This window comes from Myxocyprinus asiaticus, chromosome 14, assembly GCF_019703515.2.
Source record: "Myxocyprinus asiaticus isolate MX2 ecotype Aquarium Trade chromosome 14, UBuf_Myxa_2, whole genome shotgun sequence".
Taxonomy (NCBI): domain Eukaryota; kingdom Metazoa; phylum Chordata; class Actinopteri; order Cypriniformes; family Catostomidae; genus Myxocyprinus; species Myxocyprinus asiaticus.
In genome coordinates, this window is record NC_059357.1 from 36,572,139 (window position 1) to 36,598,825 (window position 26,687).

General features: G+C 37.7%; 1 protein-coding gene across 1 annotated transcript; it reads right to left on the reverse strand.

The window, feature by feature from the left end:
- Window positions 1-879: 879 nt before the first annotated feature.
- LOC127451727 (prostaglandin E2 receptor EP1 subtype-like) lies at window positions 880-26,687 on the reverse strand. Its single transcript, XM_051716634.1, has 3 exons — window positions 26,624-26,687; window positions 6,084-6,994; window positions 880-1,898 (listed from the first exon to the last, which is right to left on the reverse strand). The coding sequence occupies exons 2-3, from the start codon at window positions 6,957-6,959 to the stop codon at window positions 1,650-1,652; spliced, it is 1,125 nt and encodes a 374-aa protein (XP_051572594.1). The 5' UTR covers window positions 6,960-6,994; window positions 26,624-26,687; the 3' UTR covers window positions 880-1,649.

The following is a 26,687-nucleotide window of genomic DNA, read 5'->3' on the forward strand; positions in this document are numbered from 1 at the left end:
CGGGTTGATAATATCATAGAATTCATGACTTTATGCTTTAATGGCACTGGGATCAAATATTGCACTTTTAATGGGTTTCAGTGGGGACATTTTTGTCCTTAAGGTCCTGAGTTTAACAGTTTTGTGTACACAGTGTATTATAGATGTATTATAGGGTTAGGGTTAGGTTAGGGTTAGGGTTAGAGTTAACCTTTGGCAAAATTTATGCCGTTGGCATTAACACGAAATGATCAAAAAAACAAAAATGAAAAGACAGAAATGTCCCAAAGGTCACACAAGTGTTAATCATTATTTTCAAAAAAGTTTTACAATATATTTTTCCGAGTTAAAAAATAATAAATATGTTTTTAGGGTTCTCCATTTGACCTGAAAAATATGTGCCTTTTCATAAAAATGTCAAAATATCTGATTTTAAAAACTAAAAATTAAAAAAACTTCACAAGCAGAAACAAGGGTATAAAGGGGTCTTCTTTCTCTTTTTTTTTTTTTTTATGTTTATCATCACATGACAACAGAATGGCTGACGTTGACACCACCTGACTTTGATTTGGTGGACAAACATTTTTCAAATATCAATAATTTTTTTAAACAATATTGTTTCACTGCTTTTGTATTTAAAGAAATCATAATAAAATATTATTCCATACTACATATGCCAACAAGAATTTCAGCTTTTAATGAGATATTTTATTTATTTGTTATTTACAAAAAAAATAACAAATAAATAAAATATTAAAAAACGGTTATTTACCGTTTTATTTTACTTTAATCCCCAGGAAAATAAATAAATAAATGATCAAAATGACTTTGAACTCAGGAATTGAAAACATGTTCATCATAGTAAAGAGTATAAAGTAATTGTTTTGTGTGAATTGCATTTTAATGTATTTTTGAATAACAATAGATTTAAACAAAAATAAATAAATAAAAATAAAAACAGAATCACATCATCAATCCACTTGTGACTACTGCAGTTCAAGTCATGCACGTCTTGCTTTGATCAAGTTCTGATATACAGTACACACAGACAGTAAAGACATCACTGTAACTTTCATGCACAAAAGATTGTGACAATAAATAAACAGATTTAATGCTGAATAAATAAATAGACCACTTGTACCCCTCCCCCAACCCCCTTTTAAAAATGTACCATAGTATTTCCACCATAATTATTGTTACTAAGCCATAATAACATAATAAATAATATCAATAATTATTTAGATTATTACATTATAGCCTAATAAATAAATAGTTACAATGATTATTTATTTATTGATTCATTCATTGGTTTATTAATTATTTTTATGACAGAGGTGGCTAATAGTGCCAGTTTAGTATTTTTTAGTTATTTATTATTGTTATTATTATTATTATTATTAACTTTTTTATGGCACCAGTCACAGTGTCTTTGGTTTCCATAAAAATGTTGTAAGGTCAAACCCATTTTTTGTAAACTCAACACTTTCATGCTAAAAAAAGAAAAAAGTGCAACAGTTAATGAACAGATAAAAAAAAAAAGTCCTTTTCACATTCTCACTCGTTCTCTTTTGACAGCCAAACATAAACACAGAAAATAATTGATTTAAAATATTATTGGTGCCTGACCACATATGTAAACATATTCGCAATTAGCATAAACAAAAGTGTAATCAGTATAAACTAATCTGCTTTCTATTTGAGTCTGTGTAGGAGCAACTTGGTGAAAACACAACTTTTTCAGGCTGTAGCAGCTGAAGGACTCTGCGCAGAACTGCTCGCCGTAGGAGGATATAAACCCATGGATCCAGAATCTGGTTCCAGCTAGCCAAACGCAGGGCAAGTAGAAGAAGCTTCTCACACTGGTGCACCGGTCTGGTGATTCCTTCATAAAACCTGATCACAGATATGAGGATGTAGATCTGTGTAATAAAGGGGAAAGTTGTCATCAACTAGTCAATCTAGAAAATCACAAATGCAGTAAAAATAGTCTTCGAATGCTTGCGCAACTATGGCCATTTTATGTCATAGGGGTGATTTTTTTATATATAAAAAATGCTTTTCTTTTCATTATATGGTCACATTAACCCTTAAATGCATACCTCTGGTCTTTAGTGACCCAAGACCTCATTTCATCCCCTTTACCCCACAGAGCTATGCCTCTTTAATAGTCCTCAAAGAAAAACTGCAAATATGTACAGTATATACACAGCTTTGGAAAAAATAAGAGACCACTGCAAAATTATCAGTTTCTCTGGATTTACTATTTATAGGTATGTGTTTGAGTAAAAAGAACATTTTTGTATTATTCTATAAAGTACTGACAACATTTCTTCCAATTCCAAATAAAAATATTGTCATTAAGAGCATTTATTAGCAGAAAATGACAACTGGTCAAAATAACAAAAAAGATGCAGTGTTTTCAGACCTCAAATAATGTAAAGAAAACAAGTTCATATTCATTTTTAAACAACAAAATACTAATGTTTTAACTTAGTTCAGGAAGAGTTCAGAAATCAATATTTGGTGGAATAACCCTGATTTTCAATCACAGCTTTCATGCATCTTGGCATGCTCTCTACCAGTCTTTCACATTGCTGTAGGGAGACTTTATGCCAGTCCTGATGCAAAAATTCAAGCAGCTCGGCTTTGTTTGATGGCTTGTCGCCATCCATCTTCCTCTTGATCACATTCCAGAGGTTTTCAATGGGGTTCAGATCTGGAGATTGGGCTGGCCATGACAGGGTCTTGATTTGGTGCTCCTCCATTCACACCTTGATTGACCTAGCTGTGTGGCATGGAGCATTGTCCTGCTGAAAAAAAACAGTCCTCAGAGTTGGGGAACATTGTCACAGCAGAAGGATGCAAGTTTTCTGCCAGGATAACCTTGTACGTGGCTTGTTTCATGTGTCCTTCACAAAGACTAATCCGCCCGATTCCAGCCTTGCTGAAGCACCCCCAGATCATCACCAATCCTCCACCAAATTTCAAACACATACCTCTAATAGTAAATCCAGAGAAACTGATAATTTTGCAGTGGCCTCTTAATTTTTTTCCAACGCTGTATATACAATATATATATATATATATATATATATATAATTGGCAAAAGTGTATGGGGTCGTTAGTGACCAGAGATATGTAAAAGTGTTGCAATATATATTTGTGGCTCCATATTTTTATGACTATTTCATATCTGTATACGTTTACTATCACATGATATCTATTGCTTTGTTACATAACAAATGACTACTATATCATCTGTCATGTCGATTTTCTGTGCAACAATAGTAAATTATCAGTTTATGTGTATACACATACATACAGGTGCATCTCAATAAATTAGAATGTCGTGGAAAAGTTCATTTATTTCAGTAATTCAGCTCAAATTGTGAAACTCGTGTATTAAATAAATTAAATGCACACAGACTGAAGTAGTTTAAGTCTTTGGTTCTTTTAATTGTGATGATTTTGGCTCACATTTAACAAAAACCCACCAATTCACTATCTCAAAAAATTAGAATACATCATAAGACCAATAAAAAAAACATTTTTAGTGAATTGTTGGCCTTCTGGAAAGTATGTTCATTTACTGTATATGTACTCAATACTTGGTAGGGGCTCCTTTTGCTTTAATTACTGCCTCAAATCGGCATGGCATGGAGGTGATCAGTTTGTGGCACTGCTGAGGTGGTATGGAAGCCCAGGTTTCTTTGACAGTGGCCTTCAGCTCATCTGCATTTTTTGGTCTCTTGTTTCTCATTTTCCTCTTGACAATACCCCATAGATTCTCTATGGGGTTCAGGTCTGGTGAGTTTGCTGGCCAGTCAAGCACACCAACACCATGGTCATTTAACCAACTTTTGGTGCTTTTGGCAGTGTGGGCAGGTGCCAAATCCTGCTGGAAAATGAAATCAGCATCTTTAAAAAGCTGGTCAGCAGAAGGAAGCATGAAGTGCTCCAAAATTTCTTGGTAAACGGGTGCAGTGACTTTGGTTTTCAAAAAACACAATGGACCAACACCAGCAGATGACATTGCAACCCAAATCATCACAGACTGTGGAAACTTAACTCTGGACTTCAAGCAACTTGGGCTATGAGCTTCTCCACCCTTCCTCCAGACTCTAGGACCTTGGTTTCCAAATGAAATACAAAACTTGCTCTCATCTGAAAAGAGGACTTTGGAACACTGGGCAACAGTCCAGTTCTTCTTCTCCTTAGCCCAGGTAAGACGCCTCTGACGTTGTCTGTGGTTCAGGAGTGGCTTAACAAGAGGAATACGACAACTGTAGCCAAATTCCTTGACACGTCTGTGTGTGGTGGCTCTTGATGCCTTGACCCCAGCCTCAGTCCATTCCTTGTGAAGTTCACCCAAATTCTTGAATCGATTTTGCTTGACAATCATAAGGCTGCGGTTCTCTCGGTTGGTTGTGCATCTTTTTCTTCCACACTTTTTCCTTCCACTCAACTTTCTGTTAACATGCTTGGATACAGCACTCTGTGAACAGCCAGCTTCTTTGGCAATGAATGTTTGTGGCTTACCCTCCTTGTGAAGGGTGTCAATGATTGTCTTCTGGACAACTGTCAGATCAGCAGTCTTCCCCATGATTGTGTAGCCTAGTGAACCAAACTGAGAGACCATTTTGAAGGCTCAGGAAACCTTTGCAGGTGTTTTGAGTTGATTAGCTGATTGGCATGTCACCATATTCTAATTTTTTGAGATAGTGAATTGGTGGGTTTTTGTTAAATGTGAGCCAAAATCATCACAATTAAAAGAACCAAAGACTTAAACTACTTCAGTCTGTGTGCATTGAATTTATTTAATACACGAGTTTCACAATTTGAGTTGAATTACTGAAATAAATGAACTTTTCCACGACATTCTAATTTATTGAGATGCACCTGTATTATACTTGCTATTTGTAACTCAAGGTGGCACTGTTGTTTCAGTGATTGACTTGATTTACATTTGACATTGCTATTTGACAGACACAACATGGAACAAACCTATAACAAATACAACACATGAACATTATGAAATGGCTACTGCCATTTGGGTGTACTACTGAAATTATTTAAGTTGTGCATCTGACTCAATAAGTGCCTGAGAAAATATTTGGGTAGCTTATATGTTGCTTATGTGTTATGTGTATCTCTTTAAATGTACATTTCTTTACAAATTTCACAGTAATTTAGTGGAAAAGGAACCCTGTTCTATCATTTGTTGCATCATATGAAAAATAAAACATAAAAATATATCAGAATATATTATATTATATTATTTTCAAATTGTCTTGGAAATGCTTTGAATTATTACACATTCTGGGCATTTTGACAAAATTGTAGTTCCGTTAGTGATAAATATATGTGCCGGGTCGCTAAAGAACTGAGGTAACACCCTCCTGCCCAGTAGGTGACGATATGCATAAAGAATGTGAATCGCCAAAAATAAAGAGGTAAAGAAGAGAGGTAACACCCTCCTGCCCAGTAGGTGACGATATGCATAAAGAATGTGAATCGCCAAAAATAAAAGAAGAATGTGAAAGTGAAAGTGGAAATTGATGGTAAAAAAGGACTTGAATAATGATCTGTTTCTCATACACACTTATCATATAGCTTCTGAAGACAGATTTAACCACTGGAGTTTATGCTGCATATATTTGCTTTTGGAGCTTAAAAATTCTGGTCACCATTTAATTGTATTGTATAGACCTACAGAGCTGAAATATTCTTCTAAAAATCTTAATTTGTGTTCAGCAGAAGAAAGAAAGTCATACACATCTGGCATAGCATGCGGGTGTGTAAATGATGAGAGAATCGTTTTTGTTTTTGGTGAACTAACCCTTTAACGAAGAGAGAAACCACAATCCATTTCAATATCTATTGAAAATTATTTATGATTGTCCAACAATTTTGCCATTAATAAAGTTATGACAGAATTCTCCATGTACAGTATATCCACTGTTGGACATTTTTAGTGGACAAATTAAATAAACTAGTGAGAGTGTGAAAACTGTGTTTTAATAAAGATTATTTTAAGTCCACAGGGCAAAATTGCTTAAAGTTAAAGAAACAACTGTTTATCAAATGCAAAATGCCTCACTCACAAGAAAAGGATTCCAGCAGACACAGGAAACCACTGTTATCCCAGCCAGCTGTGTCATCATCTCAACATCTAATGAATGCAGAGACGAGGTCGAAAATGATCCATGTCTCCGAGCAGTTGACTTAACACGTTGGTCCTTAAGCCTTGCCTGGAGCAATTTCAGCCCACTCATAGTATTGGATAGGACTGAGACAGTCAATGCTACAAGCCCCAGTAAAGAAAAGGCCAAAGCAAGGCTTGCATCGGCTATGGAGAGTGGACCATTCACTGGTAAGAAACACCAGGTACCGGGGAACTGGGGTTTGTAGTTGCCCACATTCAGCAAGGGGAGTCCCGCCAACATGAGAGCCGTGGAGGTGATCAGGAGTACAGAGAAACGGATGTGTGCTATGGTAACAACAGTCGAGTGCAGGAGAGGTTGTGTAATGCCTATGCAACGCTCCACTGCCATTGCACTGCCTAACAGTAGAGGGCAAAGGCCAAAAAACACCATGCAAGCACCAAAGAGTTTGCAGTAATTCTGAGGAGGCTCTACTACTATTGCCGCTCCGTGATGCTTGACTCTACCTAGATGTAGGTGCAATGCCAAAGCACCAGTGATCACGTGACCCGCCAGGTCACTCAGAAGCAGGGCTGAAGCTAGCAACAGGAATGGTGCCTTGGCACGCAGACGGAAGCGGGTGTAGGAATGGGCAAGGATTGCTAGTGCCGTCAGGTTTGAGAGTGCACCGAGGGTCATAGTGAAGTAGGACATTCCAAAAGCAGGTGGGTTAACCAGACCAGGAGATGTTGAGTTGATAGTTTGGTTATCGGGACAGAACGACGTGAGATTATAGTCTCTAGAATGCTGGCATGAAACAGTGAACAGAATATCCATGGTGTGACAGTCAAGCAATTCTAGGTTAGTGTGATCTGAAAAAGATTTCAAGAAGCTGTGATAAATCATATATTTCCAGGACTGTTGTGAGTAAAAGTGGATATCTACTAACATTTCCAAAAAAAAATTCATAAAGTCTGAAACCACAAGTTTTATAGTTCGCCCCAAATTGAAAACAGTGCCATTCATATCTATTCACCGTCATGTTGTTCTAAACCTGTGCTGCTAGGTTTACTTGGAACAATAAATGAGAAACTGTAGAAGAATCTTTACAAACTCTTGCTAGTTTAGGCCTGTTTCTCACACAAATGTATTGTGTGGCTTCCGAAGACTTGGAATATAGCTCAAAAGTCATAGGATTACTAATATTCAACAATAAAATCTACTTTTGTGTTTCATGACAAAAACAACAGCATACAGATTTTGAATGACATGAGGGTGAGTAAATAATAATAATACAAATTTTGATTTACCATTACAAATTATATTTTCAGCATAGTAATTTGAGTAAAAGTTCAATTAAAAATGTATTAATTTCTTAGTATTTGGTATATCCCCTTTGAAAGCATGCATTCAAGCTGGCATGGACTGGCATGAAAGTTTGTGTAAAACCTAATGATTCATGTTATCTTGCATGATTTGAGAATCTATGTGCTTCAATGGAAACATAGAAATCTGAAATTTTTTACAAGATTTTTAATGTGATCTCAGACTTTTGGACCTCACTGTATGTATTCAATGCCTAACTCTTTATTAGAAATTAAGACCGGAATTATACTTTTAAAAAACTTTGGCATACTTTGTGTATAACAAAAATATGCTTGCACAGCGGCTATATCCTTACTTGAAGACGTGTCATGGATCATGGATAAATAATGTGTAATAAAACACATTCCAAATACTGCTGACAGAAATACACAGTGGAGAATGCTGCTTGGCATAAAATGAACTATTTTAATACAAATGTGACACTGAAAATGTGTTATTGCTGACAGGAAGAAATGGAGTAAATCTGCTTAGCTTTAAAATAAATTATACAAATTTAACACTGCAAATATGTTAACAATAATTTGAAAACCCCTCTTCAGAATCACAATCAGCCAACAGTTACATTCACCTTACTGTCAAGTGTATTTGTCTGTGCTAAAAAAATTGTTTGTCTGTAGTCTAACAAATCAAGAGCAAGACCTTTAAAAATGTATGCAACAGAATAAATAAATAAATACGAATGCATTTTAGGTTCGAATGAGATCTTTTGGTAAACTGAAGCTTTGTTCCAGCACACAAATCTGATTTGATTTTTAAATCTGATCTTCAGGACAGACTGCCTGCACTTCATTTCATGGGAATGCTCTTCTTAAACATAAGCCTCAGTAATACAAATCACCAACACAAAACTTTTATTGAGGTTTTAAAGAAGATTGGATGCTCAATTACAAAAAGAATGTAGTGTTGGAAAAACAGACTGATCTCACAGTAAATTTAAAAACAGTATATTGACTTTTCTTGAGCTAAAGTCAGTCTGTGCTAACTGCTTACCAAATCTCTAAGCACTGCCCCCAGTGGCCGATGTGTTTGTGCACCTACTGTACACTACATGACTCAAGCTCGTCTCCTGTGATGTTTTGAGTCGGCAACGAGAAGTCTCAGATCTCACGATGAACGGTCTTGTTGTGTGCACACTCCTGCAACATGCTGAGGCGAGCCCCAGATGTTACAACAGTTTTCAAAACAGCTTGATATCTAGACGTCTTGTCATCAGGTGTGTACACAGTCCCGACGAGTGAAAGACGGACAATGAGACACAGCAAATTAAATACAGAGAGAGAGCAAGAGGAGGGCAAGGTATTAGGAAGCAGAAGACAAAAAATTATTAGAAAATGAGATGAAACTTCTCCCACTTCTCCCTACCCGCTGTCTTTATTATTTTAGCTGTTTTTCTTAAATGTATCCTTTTGAAAATACCAAAAAGGGCGCAAACCGTTCTTTCATGTTTGTAGAAAGAGGAGAGCAAGGTTTGGGTAGCAGGAGACAAAAATAATTATAAAATAAAATAAAACATCATCCATATCTCCCTACCCGCTCTCTTAATTATTTTCAGCTGTTTTAATTTTTTTCCCCTTTGCAAAGGATGCCAGTATGGGCGAAATTGGGCGAGAGCCGTGCTTTCATGTTTTTTTTTTACATGTTATCAAGAATAAATTGTGCGAGTTTGTGAATGAATTTCGTTATCTTAATTTTAAGATGCATTTTAGACAATTTGAAATGGGACATTGTCAATGTTACTGCCGGTTTTTCACTGGTTACATGTGGATTTAAAGGGAAATAAGTATATGATTGGAGAATTTTTAAAAAAGCGAATGCATGATCATGCACAATAGGGACACAGATATGAGCAGCACACACATTAGAAGCTCAGTTACAGGTACTGCACTAAAATTACTCAAAATGCTCTAAACATCATGTTTGCAAATAATGATGAGAAACTGTGCACCGGTTTTTAGCGCTTTCTTTCTAGTCTTTTACTTTTTTGTGCATTATTATCATTTAGTAAAACACAGATGTAATGATTGATGTATGTCCTCATGAAAACAGAGACTCTCTTCTCGAAATCTGAAACACAAATGGTCAAAAGAGTTGACCAGTTTTAACGGTGATTTCTCACTTGTACATTTGTGACCGGATCACCCAAGATACATCTTTTTACCAGTGTACACACGGTCTCAGTTGGAGAACAATGGTCGTGTAGTTGATACTCTACAGTCCTGTAGTGTTCGCACCAGCATGACGAAAAACAGATTTCGCAGGGCGCCGACTGCAAGTAGTGTAGTGTACGCTTGGCTTAAGGACATGTATTTCTGGGTGAAATGCCTTCAGAGGGGCACCAAAAATTAATTGTAAATCAGGTTGTTTTTAGCTAAAGTATGAAATACAGTGAAATGGAATGTGTATTTTATTAACTCTACCCCCAAACCCCAACCCTAAACCTAACTGGTTTCAGGAATGTCTGATGGGAGATGGTGCTTGTCAGTAACTCGGCATAATGGGGCCAATGTCAGGGTACTGCAATATTCAGAAGCAATATTTTCCGACTTCCCATGTTATCATGTTGTGAAAAATGCATTTAAATATTTGCAAGGGTCTGTTTTATGGAAGGTCCCACTTTAGCATTATGTTAAATAAAGTGGAACACTTTTTAAAATTGTTCTGATGGATTATGATCATTATTTATCATACTATTGTGTGCTAAAATGTCACGAGCCATGTATGGCACCAGTTTGGGGACCAATGTATTTTCAATCTAAAAAAAAAAAAAAGTACATTGATTCTGAAAAATAAAAATGTAAATGTATATTTCTTTCAGGTTCAGGTTTCAAAGTTCATGTTTTATTTTCAGTAAGCAAACATAATTTTTGAGGTTGCCATTTTAAACTTTCAATTTTAATTTAAAATGTGACCATGGCATGCTGTCAGTTGATTTTGTATCGCCCGGTGGTGTAACTAGGATCTTATGGGCCCCAGTGCAAAAACGCCCCACCACCCCAACAAACAGCCTACAAAATACATTTAAAATACACAAAATAATACATTTTTGTTTACTCAATATTGCTACTATATGCCTCAAGTCTACCCCCTTAAGGCACCTTTTCACAAACTATGAGAAATTAAACTGTGTGTCCATAAATTATAAAAATAGAAATTTAAAAAAATAGTTGTGTTCATTCTCTTTGTTTATTCTGAAAGGCTGCACTTAATAAAGATACATATAGGATAGACAAATTAACTGTACCATAAATCCAACTTGGTGAAAGCTAGTGGTGTTTTTAACTATATATTTTCAAAACCAAAGAGTAGAGCTGTGGCACATTCTTAATGTTTATGCTGTTGACAGTATGCACATCAGTGTTCCTGTGGGGGCTCAGGGGGGTATTCCAGAAAGCAGAGTTAGCTACTAACCCGGGTATGTTAACTCAGAGCTGTTAACCTAAACATCTAGTTACAAAAAAACTGAAGTAACTTTCAGAGGAACCATAGCAACTTACTCTATGAACCTAACCTGCTCTGGAGCAGGTAGGGTTAGTTCGGTCTGGGCAAATGTCAATAAGTTTTAGAGCTTATTGGTGCATGCGTGCCCTTTTGGTAACAACACAGAAGCACAAATTATGCATAATATTATAATTTTACTATATTATGATATACTGTAATCTTTACCTCACAAATGTTCTTCTGCCTGGCATTTCCAGTCTCAAGCACAATGGATTTGTATTAATAAGCAAAGAAATTGTGTGCATTTATGTGTTTTGTTTTTGTTGTTGTTTTTTTATTTTTTATGGTAAGTTTTTAAACTGTAATATCGTGAAGCACTTTGTGCTAAATTGCTAATAGGTGCTATATAAATAAAGTTATTTGCATGCAGCTGTATCAATACAGTATTATACTGAAATTTACAGTAAGAACTAAAGAGCTGTACAAACAGTTAATTACATAATATATACATTACAGTAAGTGGCTGTCAACCCTGCTGACAGAACTGTACTGCACTTACTCTGAATAACAGCAGCTGGCAGTATTTGATGAATACAGTAAAAAAAAAAAAAAAAAAGTATGTATGCTTTACAATTAAGTCTACTGTATATTTGCAGTAATTGGGTGGGCCTTTCCCACCACATCATGAGCCTGGCCCACCCAATCCCGGGACGGCCACATTTTGGAAGGGGTTGTTTGGCTTAATTTTCATTCTTTGTTGAAAATCTTTGGTGGAAGAAACATTAAGGTATCCTAGCTAGGTGCAAATGAAAGCTAAGTTTCTTATTTTAAGTTATTTTAATTTGTTATGTTATTACTATTATACATTATTTTATGGAATACTGTATATGTCCATGTATGTAGAGATATTAAGTTGGTAAATAGTGTATGAAGATTATGAATTGTTATCTACTCTTTTTTTTTTATACACAATGTGCCACCCAACCCCACTTGCACTCTTTTTGTAAATTATGTTAGCCAGCTAGCATAGTTTATCACAGGCTTGCAAATCTTATTTCAAAATATAACGGATACTCATGACGATTAACTAAAAATAATATATTTTAAAAATCTTTCTAAGTATTATTTCTATAACATTTTAGCAGAAGTTTAATTTTTTTAATTAATTAAATTAAGCCTTGACAGAATCATTCAGTCTAGGTCAAAAAAGCACATTTAGATGTTATACTTTTGTGAAATTAATTACATAATTACTTTTAAATAAAATGTATCACCAAATCTGTGCCAACCGACCCCTGAAGCCAACCGACCCCAGCCTTCCCTACATACAAACAGAAGAAATGGTCTGTTTTAAAAACAATTGGATGGAACATGTTTTTTTTATTTTTTATTAGTATTTCTCAGAATGGACCAAATTAATATAATGAACTGCCATGGTTTACTGAAACCGCTTAAAGAATATAGATAAACCATATATTATCGTAATTGTCGATTTATTGGCAACACGGTTCTTCTGTCCTAATCATTCCTTTTGTTGTTTTCATTAACATCATTTTTTTTTTTTTATAGAACATGAATCATGAACATGAGCTTTCTGCATTTTATAAGAGCTAAATGCATGGCAGGATTAAGTTTGTTTTTTCATGAACTGCCATAGTGCACCCCAACATGCTTCAGAGATAGGATGGCCAGAGCTCTGGGTTAGCACAGAGTGGAACTTGCGTGAATCAGTCAGACTTCACCATATTGCGGTGGCAGATCATTATGAATGGGCTGAACTGATGGAAATGGAAGTGTAAGCGATAGTTCTCGCAGAGGACTCGTGGTAGCATTACGTCAAACATTCATTCAGTTCTGGAATCTCATCCTATCTTGATCTAGCCTGTGTCTCGTAAGGCCCACAAGTCTGTTCCTATGCTCGTACAATGCGCGTCTTTCACCCACCTCCAACCCAACTCCACCAGTTTAGGTCCCTTCCTGGTCTAGGGGTAAGCTCCTCTCCCCTGCTGTCTTCGCCTTCTGGCAGGATCTGATGGTTTGAGCGAGAATCTTGACGCTGAACCGTAGGATGGGGCTTATGCCAAAGAAAACTAATTTATCACTAACTTATGTTATTCCATACTATCGAGTCCTCTGAGAGAAGTGGAGAGACTATTTAAAGAGTTAACAACCAACCGACTCGGACATCACCACTTTTGGTCACGTCCATATCAAAATGAACGTGAAATGACTTGAAACATGTAATGGTGTGTCAGTGAGTAGTGTGGTGTTTTTAGTGAGCATTTGTTCTTAAAGGTACAGCTCTGGCCCTTTATGACAGCTGCGGTTGACTAATGATGTTCCAAAAGTAAGGTGACTATAAATAAAATAGGCAAACAGAAAAAAGATACATGAAAAATACTTGCTGCTGTGTTATTGTTGGTATTATTTTTGAAGCAATGTAAAAAATATTATAATAAATGCATAAACTTAATGAGTCTTTGATTTGACTTGATTTGAAACAAAAATATAAGTATTGTATGCTTATAAACAGTGTAAGACAAGCCTATATGGCAATGAACATAAATACTCCTTAGACCCGAGCATGACTGTTGTGTGCATTTTCCATTCCTCCTTTTTTTTTTTTTTTTTTAACTAGTAGCACCTAATAAACATGCAAAAATGTTCTATATAAAGCCTCTGGATGCAATTTGTTTTTTCTTGAAGTGAAAAATGCAAAGTAAATATAGGATTTTTAATGAAAACTTAGTGCTATTGTCCACTATAGTATACAGTTTCATGATAATTCACTCAAATTTAAAAAAATGGCATACTGGATGAAAGTAGAGACTCTAATCTTTTGACTCAAACAGGTTTTAATGTAAAAACGTAATTAAGTTTCTTACCAGATGTAGTTTCTCCCAAAGACAAACTCTGCTGTGGTCAGCGCCATGTTGTTTTGTCACATGACTCTGTGCGTCGAAAGTTAACCCTTTATTGACTTTAGACAGTTTAAATTAAATTAAATTATGCATTGTGTTGAGTGAAGCCAGAATACAATGGCCACGCCTGTGGACCCGCATCCAACAACATTGGACAAGAGGCATTCCAAGAGTGCTGATAAAGGATTCGTAACAACACTAGGATGGTTTACTGTTTGTATCACCCTGCTTGCATTCGTAACATTCTAAATTAGAGTAATGAGAGAGATTTTGATTCATCCCAGTGAAATTACACATTTACTTCAAGAGATGACAAAAAATGACTGTCGTATGTGTATGAGAGATTCTGGTGAGACTCAGCATTGTCTGTCAGCGAGCGGTTTACTAAGTAAAAACACCCACATTTTGATCTCATGCTGCCTTCACGTGCTATAGGGATTATCATACATGTTTACTTGGAAGATAAACATAAATGCTTTTTGTTTATGTTTAAAAATAAAATAAATAAAAATAGAAAAAAATCCTGAGATAGCACTTTGCTTCCTCATTTTAAAAGTCCACCACATGACTGCATGGCGGAGACCACAAAACATTGTGACCTTTTGTTCTACAAAAATAAATAAATATATTTTTAGGTGCTGTGGAGGAACTTAAACATATCAAACTGCTAGACAAGCTGACATTATAAATAGCACAGACAAGGAAAAGAGGAGACATCATACATCAACATCAAACACAAGTCTTTTTAAACTACACATCCTCGCCCTTTCTAAAATAACCCTAACCCTAACAGTCAGAATATTATAACTAGCTCTATAGAAATAAGGTGTGATTTAAATTAAATTAGCTTAGCTTGATGTTGAACACCTTTGATGTTGAAGCAGGAAGCCCTCAATAATATCCATTCTACTGGGAGTTCAACATCAGAGAGAAAAATAAAAAGAACCACCACAGACAAATTGTCATTCAGGTATTCAGGGTATACAGTGATGTCATCAACAACGTCACTGGAGATAAGACTGAAGCACTTTCAAAAATGCCAGCATGATGAGAAAGAGGAAAGGGAAGACACTAAGTTTGTTGATTTTTCCTCTCTACTGGATCAAGACAAAGGTTTCGATTATCAGCTGCCTAACCTAGTGATAGGCCGATACACCAGGCCGATTAATTGTCCAATATTTGGCCATTTCGTGACTATCGGCATTAGCGATAACCATGTTCGCTTGCCGATTAACAAGAGTGTCAACTTTCACATGGGTCAGTTTTAAAATATACCAATAAATTTGTTAATGGATAGGCAACACTTCCTGTTTTCAAGATTTTTTTTTTTTCAAGTTTAAGCAAATTTGGGGAAATAGTGCACAAAATAAGTGTTTTTATCACTTTAGAAATTTTGTGTACATCTTATTTGCTATTGTCAAATTGTATTATGTTTATCTGCATTTATATCAGCCATTGGCTATTCTGCTCTCTAGATACTGGTGTCAGCATCGGGCATTGAATAACCTGTATCGGCCGACCATTAGCCTAAACACTATCATTGTGCATGCCACCTACTCAGCTTGGTCTCTACAGCTGACATATTGAAAGCAAACACATCAGAGCCATACAAAAAAGTTGCACAGATACATTTTTTGCAGTGTCATGCACTCTAAAATAATAGTGGAAGATCCACTGCTGCCATGGTGGCAGGATACTTCACATAATCAAAGAGAAAAGAGAGATGACCATCATGCTCTGTGTTGAAGATTCCATTGTAAGTATGTTTATGCTGTTTGATAACGTGTAATTGCATTATTATTTATCATTCCCAACTTCTCTCAACCACATCTTCTTCCACATCTTCTTCAACCACATCTTCTCGCCATTTTTTGGACTCAAGATGGCGCCGAGTATGGCTGCTGCGTTGCGAGCTCCGACACAACTTAGCAATGGTTTGTTTGTTTTGTTTACAATTCTTATGTTTCTTGTCTTGGATGTTGCCTGCCTTATTGTCTACGACAGACAAACACTTTTGGACATTGGCTCAGCGATCTCACACCGTAAACCGGACTTCACATTCCTCAATGCCGACCCGCTGTTTACAAACACGCAAGCGGAGCCCTTTGTCTGGGCAGCACGGCCGCGGAAACGCAGGAGGAAAAGGGGAAACAGAGCCGGCGTTCTCATCAGAGTAAGACGCCGCGCAAATCGACCCCCGCTACCCACTATTCTACTGGCAAATGTTCAGTCTCTGGATAACAAGCTCTGCGAGCTGAAAGCGCGGATCTCTTTCCAACGAGAGACGAGGGACTGCTGCGTTATCTGCCTTACGGAAACTTGGATGTCTGCGGAGATTCCAGACTCAGCCATTGAACCCGCGGGGTTCTCCATGCTCCGAGCGGACAGAGCGAAAGACCTCTCAGGTAAAACTAGAGGAGGTGGTGTATGTTTTATGATCAACAAATCCTGGTGTGATCAGAGGAACATACATTCTATCAAGTCTTTCTGTTCTCCTGATCTGGAATTTCTTATGCTTCTGTGTCGACCATTCTGGCTACCGAGGGAATTCACAGCGGTCATTATCACTGCTGTGTACATCCCCCCACAAGCCGACACAGACCGGGCACTCAAGGAACTGTATGGGAGTATAAGTGAGCAGGAAACCGCGCACCCTGAGGCCGCGTTCATTGTGACCGGGGACTTTAATAAAGCCAGTTTAAAATCAGTCGCACCAAAATATCACCAGCACATTAGTTTCAACACACGAGGGGACCGGGTTTTGGACCATTGCTACTCTCCGTTCCGGGATGGCTACAAATCCCTCCCCCGCCCACCATTTGGAAAATCGGACCACTCTTCCATTCTGCTTCTGCCCGCTTACAGGCAGAAACTGAAACAGGAAGCACCCACCCTCAGAACGATCCAGTGCTGGTCGGACCAATCAGACTCTACGCTACAAGACTGTTTTGATCGCACGGACTGGGAGATGTTCCGGTCCGCCTCTGATGACGACATCGAGCTTTACGCTGATAGCGTAATGTGCTTCATCAGAACGTGTGTAGAGGAAGTGATTCCGACCAGAACTGTGCGAATCTATCCGAATCAGAAGCCGTGGATCAACAGCGATGTTCGCGCAGCACTTAATGTGCGGACCTCCGCTTTTAATTCCGGGAACGCGGAGGAGCATAAACAAGCCAGTTATGCCCTCCGAAAAACTATCAAAACAGCAAAACGCCAGTACAGGAGTAAGATTGAAGGACAGTTTAACACCACCAACTCTAGAAGCATGTGGCAGGGAATTAACATCATCACGGACTTTAAAGGGAATAAAAACTCCGCCATGAACACCGCTGCCTCTCTACCGGATGAGCTAAATACTTTTTATACTCGTTTCGAGGGAAATAACACCGCCCTCACGGAGAGAGCTCTCACGGCCGAAGCTACAGAGGTTAGTTCACTCTCCGTCTCTGTAGCGGATGTAACCCGATCCTTCCGACGGGTGAATATCTGCAAAGCCGCGGGTCCAGACGGCATTCCGGGCCGCGTCATCAGAGCGTGCGCGAACCAGCTGGCTGGTGTTTTTACGGACATTTTCAACCTTTCCCTCTCTTTGTCTGTAGTCCCCACATGCTTTAAAACATCCACCATTGTGCCTGTTCCAAAACAATCGAAAATAACTTGTTTAAATGACTGGCGTCCTGTTGCTCTGACCCCCATCATCAGCAAATGTTTTGAGAGACTAATCAGAGATTACATCTGCTCTGTATTACCACTCAATCTTGACCCGCTGCAGTTTGCTTACCGTAACAACCGCTCCACTGATGATGCCATTGCATCTACAATACACACTGCTCTCTCCCACCTGGAAAAAAAGAACACTTATGTGAGAATGTTGTTTGTAGACTACAGCTCAGCATTCAACACCATAGTGCCCTCCAAGCTAGATGAGAAACTCCGGGCTCTGGGCTTAAACAGCTCGCTGTGCAGCTGGATCCTGGACTTCCTGTCAAGCAGACGCCAGGTGGTTAGAATGGGCAGCAACATCTCCTCATCACTGACCCTCAACACTGGAGCCCCGCAGGGCTGTGTTCTCAGCCCACTACTGTATTCCCTGTACACACATGACTGTGTGGCAACACATAACTCCAATGCCATCATTAAGTTTGCTGATGACACGACGGTGGTAGGTCTGATCACTGACAATGATGAAACAGCCTACAGAGAGGAGGTGCACACTCTGACACACTGGTGTCAGGAGCACAACCTCTCCCTCAACGTCAGTAAGACAAAGGAGCTTGTGGTGGACTTCAGGAGAAAAGACAGAGAACACAGTCCAATCACCATCAATGGAGCACCAGTGGAGAGAGTCAGCAGCTTCAAGTTCCTGGGTGTCCACATCACTGAGGAACTCACATGGTCCGTCCACACTGAAGTCGTTGTGAAGAAGGCTCATCAGCGCCTTTTCTTCCTGAGACGGCTGAGGAAGTTTGGAATGAACCGCTACATCCTCACACGGTTCTACACCTGCACTGTGGAGAGCATCCTGACTGGCTGCATCTCCGCCTGGTACGGCAATAGCACTGCCCACAACCGCAAAGCACTGCAAAGGGTGGTGCGAACTGCCAAACACATCATCGGAGGTGAGCTTCCCTCCCTCCAGGAAATATATACAAGGCGGTGTGTGAAAAAAGCTCGGAGGATCATCAGAGACTCCAGCCACCCGAGCCATGGGCTGTTCTCACTGCTACCATCAGGTAGGCGGTATCGCAGCATCAGGACACGCACCAGCCGACTCCATGATAGCTTCTTCCCCCAAGCAATCAGACTTCTGAACTCTTGATCTCCCACGATCAAAATACATCATCCCTGCACTTTATTACTCTTTTATCTCACACCGGACTGTCATAAATTATATTACTGTCATTATATTATGTCTCTCTTAACAACTGACTATCAACCGACAGCCTGAATGTCAATACAGTACAATACTGTACATTCTATATATATACTTTTTTCATATATATTTTAATTTTTATTGAATAATGTGTATCTATATAGTATCTATATAGTAAAAAACAAAAAAAAAACAAAAAACAAAAACAGCATATTGTATACTGTGCAATGTATGTTATTATTGTATATTGTTGAGTGTAATTGTGTATAACAGATGTTTAAATTGTGTTGTGTTAATTTGATGTTTTAAGTTGTGTAATTATGTATAACAGATGTTTAAATTGTGCTGTGTTAATTTGATGTTTTAAGTCGAGTTTAATTATGTATAACAGATGTTTAAATTGTGCTGTGTTAATTTGATGTTTATTGTAGATTGGCGTATGTCTCATCACTGTCACGACTGCTATGTTGATCGGAACTGCACCCAAGAATTTCACACACCATTGCACTTGTGTATATGGCTGTGTGACAATAAAGTGATTTGATTTGATTTGATTTGATTCTTAACCTCTAGTCAATACTAGAATAATATATAGCCCCTGTTTATGTACTTGTTCTCTCTTTGTCTCTTTTTAACACCCTGTATGCCATATTGCCAAAATCCTTTTTCATTCATTGTCTTCTTTTCCTTCCAGCAGAGCAACTCTCTACATTCTTTTAATTCACACTGCTGTCTTATCCTCTCCCTCAAATGTGTTTGTTAAAATTAGATTTGTTCTGTGAGGCAGAACAGTGGGACTTTCAGCTCTGTTGCTTAAAATGTCTGTTCCCTTTTGTGGTTTTTGCTTTAAAGTTAAAAATTTATAAAAAAAGAAATAATCTGTTTGTACTCCAGTTCTGCTTGGCAATGAACTAACTGATTAACACTATTAAAAGTGAAAAATGCACAGCTGATATCTTAACGGGCCATTTCTAACTAATTTGACATTTAAAATGGACTTTCGTTGGTGTAAACTTCATTAATCATGTTAATTTAGTAAAATTAATATTTATGACTTGAATAAAACTAGTTTATTAAGATGCAGCCATTTACTTCTGCATTTTTCGATTTAGCAGATGCTCTTATCCATAGTGACATATAAATGAGAATAATGCAAACAAAAGTGTTTAAAACTTGGTTTAAGCAACAGATGCACATTTTAGATTAACTGAGAATACTTTTGTTGTATAACATTTTGAAATTCAGAGGCCTCAGAAGTTCATTTTCCTTAACACACAGAACAGACTGATCTTACAGGGTGCGTCTCAATCAGCTCCCTAGTTTAGTAGTCAGGGCACTGATCAGTGCGTCTCAATCGCAAAACCGTTCCAGTGCACTGAAACATTACCTCCTTAAAAATTCCCAGAATGTACTGGAAAAACCAGATGTCATGATCCTGTCATTTTGATCTTGTGTTATTCTTGTTTTGGCAGGGTCGTGACAGTTTCCTCCAACAGGCTCTCAGGTTGTCCCATGAGCATATGTTTTCTTCTCTCCCTCGTGGTTCCTCAGGTGCTGCTAAGCAGCGCAATCAGCATTGCTATGGCAGCGCTGATTAGCGCTGCTTGTGTTTACGGGCAGCACCTTGTTTCAATCCTTCCGTTTCCTTTATATTCCTTCCTTTGTCGTGTCTGGTTGTCGGATCATTTTGTTTCTCTGTTCCAGTCAGTTCTTTGAACTCCAGTTTCCCCGGTCAGTTATTATTTTGTTCTGTTTTGTCTTGTTTATATTTTCCTCCATTGAAAGAGTTTGTTTCCCTGTTTGTTTTTGTTTTGTTTAATAAATATTTTAGTTATCCTCATTCCTGCATTTGGGTCCTCATTCACATTACCAGTTCCTGACATAACGATCTGACCAACCATGGACCCAGCAGGAATTAGTTATTCTTTTTTTCACATCCTCCCACACGTCATAAAGCAAAGCAGTCCAGGAAGCTCTTTGATCTGCAGCAGGAGGACAAGTCGTGAGGGGGTATGCGTTGGAGTTTTTGGTGCTGTCCTCGGGTCTGGGTTACAATCAGGTCAGCCTAATGCAGGTCTTAAGGGCTGGTCTGCATGAGCCCATTAGATCTTGTATCCCAGGGATGGGTGAAGGGGGAAGTTTTGCTGCTACCATCAAGTTGGCCATGAAGTGGAATGAGTTCCTCTCAGCATGTGCCTCAGAGGACTTCCTTCCTTCACCCCAGCCCGAGGACATCGTACTCCCTCACAAGCAGTGGATGGGGTGGCCGCTCTTCCTCTATCGCTCGCAGGAAGAGAATTCAGGCTGCTGCACCCATGCCCGCTGCCAACTGCCAGAAGTCTGCGGTCAATACTACTGCAGTACCTCTTACCACTCATCACTGCCAGTGCTCATGGCCACGGAGGTCATTCCCCCGTCACTGGCAGTGCTCACGGCCACGGAGGTCATTCCCCTGTCACTGCCTGTGCTCACAAACTCTGAGGTTGTTCCCTCTTCACTGCCTGTGCTCATGGCCATGGAACCGCCTGTCCGGTTCCCTGTGGCAGTGGATGAGTCCATCCAGTTCCTTGAGACCATCCCATTCCCTGAGGCTGTGTGTTTATGGGCAGCACCTGGTTTCAATCCTTCCGTTTCCTTTATATTCCTTCCTTTTGTCTTGTCTGGTTGTCGGATAATTTTTTGTTTCTCTGTTCCACCTAACCCAGTTCTTTGAACTCCAGTTTCCCCTGTCAGTTATAATATTGTTCTGTTTTGTCTTGTTTATATATTCCTCCATTGAAAGAGTTTGTTTCCCTGTTTGTTTTTGTTTTGTTTAATAAATATTTTAGTTATCCTCATTCCTGCATTTGGGTTTCACATTACCAGTTCCTGACACCAGAGAACATCATCATGTCTTCTGAAGTCTTACAAATCGTTGACTATGAAGTCAAAGTCTTATTTTCTCTTTAAAAGAGATGTTTGTAATGTATTTCACCCATTATGACCACGAAAGGGAAGCAATCTTTTAAATATCAGAGTTGTTAGAAGGTTTAAAATGCACTGCTTTATATTTAATTCTTTGTTCTCATTTATCTTTCATAATAACACTATGTCTGAATATCTACTATGAAAATGCACGACAGTGTCATTTATACAGCAATGTTTAATGTGCGAGCACATGATTGTGTCGCAGGTGATTGAGTCATAACTGTCCCAATGTTCAGCAGGTAATCACCCTTGCCAGTGCCTTAATTCATGCTGTCGTTATACTGATTCACAACAAAGGGTGCTGATTGAAGTGAGCTGATTGAGATGCACCCACAGTGAAATTGGAAATAGTAGGTTGACTTTTCTTTAGCTAAAATTGGTCTGTGCTTATCATAATGTGAAACACTGCCCCAGTGGCCAAAGCGATAACAAAGTGGTTAGCCACAGTCTGCCGGCAGATTAATATTGTGGAGGATGAGAGTTTAAGAGATTTAATGCCCATTCCACTGAATACGCAATCTATTACATGTAATTCTTTTACATTTAAAATATCCATCTCATAACATTATGCATTTGCAACTGCTGTGTAAATTCATTTATTCCTGCTCTGTGAAAATACACCTAATTGCCACTTCAGAAGCTGCTTCTGTGCCACCTTTGTGTAAAGATGGTTTTAGTCCCCATAGATTGAGTATTCATTGCAACGGGCATTAAATCTCAAACTCTCATCATCCACAATATGAATCTGCCGGTAGATTGTGACTATCTGCTTTCCTCTGCAATTGTGAAGCTGCACTCATGATTTACATCAGACTGTCAACGGCAGCGTCAAGCGCCGCTTTGAATTCCACGGAAAAATCAAAGTGATAATTAAGACTTGCCATGCTTCAATGGTAATTCAAATTCACTGTGCATAGGCTGAAAATACTTGATTTCTATCACAAGTCCCATCTAGGCTTTATTTGTATATCATATAATAGCGCTAAGAGGTCCTTTCTCCATAATTTTATCACTGGCTGTGTCTCGTTTCGAAGGCTTCATGCTAGGTAGGATGCGTCCTTTGAAGGCTGTGGTATACCGAGTGTCCTCCTTTAAACAAGTCTTGTTTAAACGAGACAGCCTTCGTAGGACAAACGGAAACGGAACATAACATGGCTGCTATGACAGCACGCCACTCTTTAACAAGCATGAGTGCTTTGAGTGAGAAGGGAACAAAGTCCCTTTAGAAGGAAATGTATGAGGTAAATTTTAGGAGAGTTCTAAAGATGTAAAGAGAAAAGAAAATAGATTTTACAGTTGTACTTTTAGTCTAATACTTTATTTTAATTATATATTAATATAATTATACATATTATATACTTTGCACCCATCTACTGAGGTACTTCCACTTGGGAATTAATATTCCTTGCGTTTGAACATCATATTTACGGGCAAATTGGCGTATTTTTTTTTTAGACATTTCCGTTGAAGCAAAGAATTGTGGGTTGTGAGTGCCCACGAAGGATACACCTCATGCATCCTCCGAATTCCCGTGAAAGAAGGTCACATTCGAAGACTGCATTCAAAGTGTCCTACTCGCTTTTATGAAACGAGACGTATGCGGCCGAGAAATGCGACCTCCGGAGGACGCAGCCTTCCAAACGAGACACAGCCAAAGACAGTGAAAGTGCTGTTGTGCTGTGTGCGTCAGTGTAATGACACATCGACACCTTACAAAAGTTCCGCCCTCCCAACAAGTGTTTATGCTGGTTTATGCTTTAATGGTGATTAAGAAAAATTAACGTGTTAATTTTTTAATTAATTGGATGCAATTAACGCCTCAATTCCGACAGCTCTAAAATAAATGCATTTTGACAGGAAAAGTATATATATATATATATATATATATATATATATATATGTCAAATTTCAGAACTTTCAAAATCTGCAATTAATCGTAATTAAATATGAAAAATTATGCTAAATAAGAGAAAATGATGAAATGGTTGAGCACACAGTTTTAAAAATGTCTGTATTTTTAATGTTAAAAGAATGTAAAAATGCTGCAATAAAAAACTTCAAAATGTTAACAGGTAAGTTACCTTAAAATATACAATAAAAAAAATATTATATATTTAACAAGACAATACATGCAATTTTATGGTAAAATATTCAAATATTGTTTAGATGTAAAAAGTATGATTTTACCATTTAATTAATGGTAAAAATGAATATGTTTAACAAGAGAAAGACGAGTCGTTCTCGCGCATCTTGTGACCAAACGTTATGACACAAGATGTAATGCACACCAAAGCAATGTGTACACAAAACTCCAGCATAACTACAGCAGCAGCTCGGCAAGCGCTTACACACTGACTGCGATTTTGGTGCGTGACAAAGCTGCAGCTCTATACAGAAAACAGTAATTTTGGATTACTATATTGAACATTTCCTTTATTGACGACCATAAATTATGAAATGATTAGCCACTGAGAATTAATACAAACTTGATCATCTTGAAATCGAATTTACATGAGAAGACGGATCACATTACATGCAAATGGTGATTAATCTAAACAAAAGGAAACGCAAATCACAAAGTGTAGCTACAGTAATTAATTTAGTTTTAATGAATAGAAAGTGTGTTTGTGTAACTGTCACTGCGTATGAGACTTCAAACAATGCATGAGTAGTTAGCTCCAGTATTTTACGTTGCTTAACTAAAGGCTACATTGCAACCTATTATGTGGTTAAATAGGTTAGTAGTGCATTTTAGCTGTATTTTCTGCAGAAAAAAATAGGTTACCCCAAACTCTCGTCCCACTGTCTGGGATGCTCCTGCTACAAGGCAACACATGGCTCATGCAGCCAGTGTGAATACTCAAACCTGTTAACATGGGCGTCGGAAAAAATTATGCTTATGAACTGTTTTCGCATGTGGCATCAAACAGGCCTTGTTGACATGTCGCCATATTAGATTTGTGCTTTTTACAGTAATTTTATTTGATTGAATAATAGCTTCAATTTTGGTCTGTTCATCATACAAAGTAATTGTATTTCTTCAGAAATGGAATATACTTTTATGACATTTATGCTTACTTTTAAGTTTTAAAGTGAGGCACTATCCACTGCTTTGTATTGAAATCAGCAAACAAAACATCCTTCATATATCTCCTTTTGTGTTCTGCAGAAGAAAGACATTTATGTGGGTTTGGAATGACATGAGAGTGAGTAGATGATCACAGAATTCATTTAATTTGGGTGAACTATTCCTTTAAGACTTTAGTACAATAGCATAAAAAGATGACCCCAAAGCTAGACATGGATTAAAAGCCACAAGATGCCAATTTTGATTTCATGGGGTCTTAAAGATTTTGAGGTAAGTGAGATTGAAACATTTGTCATCCTGCTCTCTTAACACCGCTCTCTTATCTACTATGAAGATGTCATAGTATTCCCCCTTTTCTAAATGAAAATGCTACCCAAGCTTGTCCAACTGCACCTGACACTCATGGGTCATCCATTAGGTACTCACAGTGGTAATTTCCTCTTTCAGCCAGACTAATATGAGATAAGTCCCGTAGAGGTCTATATTAGTTTTTTGCACTCAGAAAATGGACTTCTGAGACTTCAGAGGGCAGACGTAGTATTTTCTTTTTCTTCACTTTTGTAAAACTGAACAAAATGACACGCTGTGGTACACAATGCTCTAAAATGAATCTGCTGAGAGACTATAATGGAGTAATCAGTGTGCCATGTCTTGGTATATTGTAATTTTTTGTTATATGACTACTCTATACTGTGTTCTCCTTCTGCCCAATTACACATTTCATTTTTAAAATCTTTTCTGCTTTTCTTGGACAACATTGGGCCAATCACAGTGTCCTTAGTCAGGGATAATTGTTAACAGATGACTAACAATAAGCCGCAATCTCTTTGTAACAAAATAAATAAAAATGTGCGAGTACATTACTGAGAGACCATACTGTGCAACATTTCTCCTTAGGAAGCCAGTATGACCATATCAGGTCAGTGAGAGAGTATCTGTCTGACAGGAATTTCAAGAACATTTACAGTAGCTCATTTAAAGTGGCTGTGATGTAGCCTTTTTACTTTAGTGCAATGGCACACTGCTAAAATAAATCAGTCAGTATCAGACGTTTTATTTTAAAAGTAGCAGTTTATAACCTTAGGAAATCTTTTTGGTAACCCTTAAAATAAGCTTGTTTACGTAAACATTATTTAATAGTTAGCATTAGCAATAGTTAACATGAAATAACACTTTTACAGCATATATTAATCTTGGTTAATGTTAATTTCTACATACTAAAACATTTTAACATTAAAAGTTAGAGTTAATAATTAACTATAATATATTTATAAACCTATTGCATTTACTAATGTTAACAAATACAACCTTATTGTAAAGTTTTACCAACATTTCTGATGTTTTGCCATGGAGGATAACGCTCAAATTCAGAAATCTTACAGAATCAACACTCAGTGGTTAGAAGACCCATTTCAGAGATATTCTCTAAAAGTTTGCTTACATCATCATTGTTTTCCCACAAAGTCCCTCATGATTTGATTGACAAAATCCTATGATATTTGGATGCATTGTACAACTGCATTAGTTTGTTACATGCACTGGAGCTGACTGCAAACACCCCCAATTACCACAAGAATAGAAACTGGCTCCAAGACTAATCAAATGAATTTAGAGCTAATGCTGGGGGATACTGATGGTAGTCGGTCATGCAACCATGACATTAATTATTAATAAACAAGGTTCAGCTCTGTTTGCTTCACATACTGTAGTTGTTATCAAAGATGACCAAATCCTTATTGAGATGTTGAGACATAAGAAATAAAGTACTTAAAAAAATAAAAAAATAAATAAAAATAATAATAATAAAGAGATATGCTTGACTCACCCAGTATCCAAGAGTCTGTTTCTCAGCTGTGCACTTCTCTCTAGGCAGCTCTACCTTTGATCAC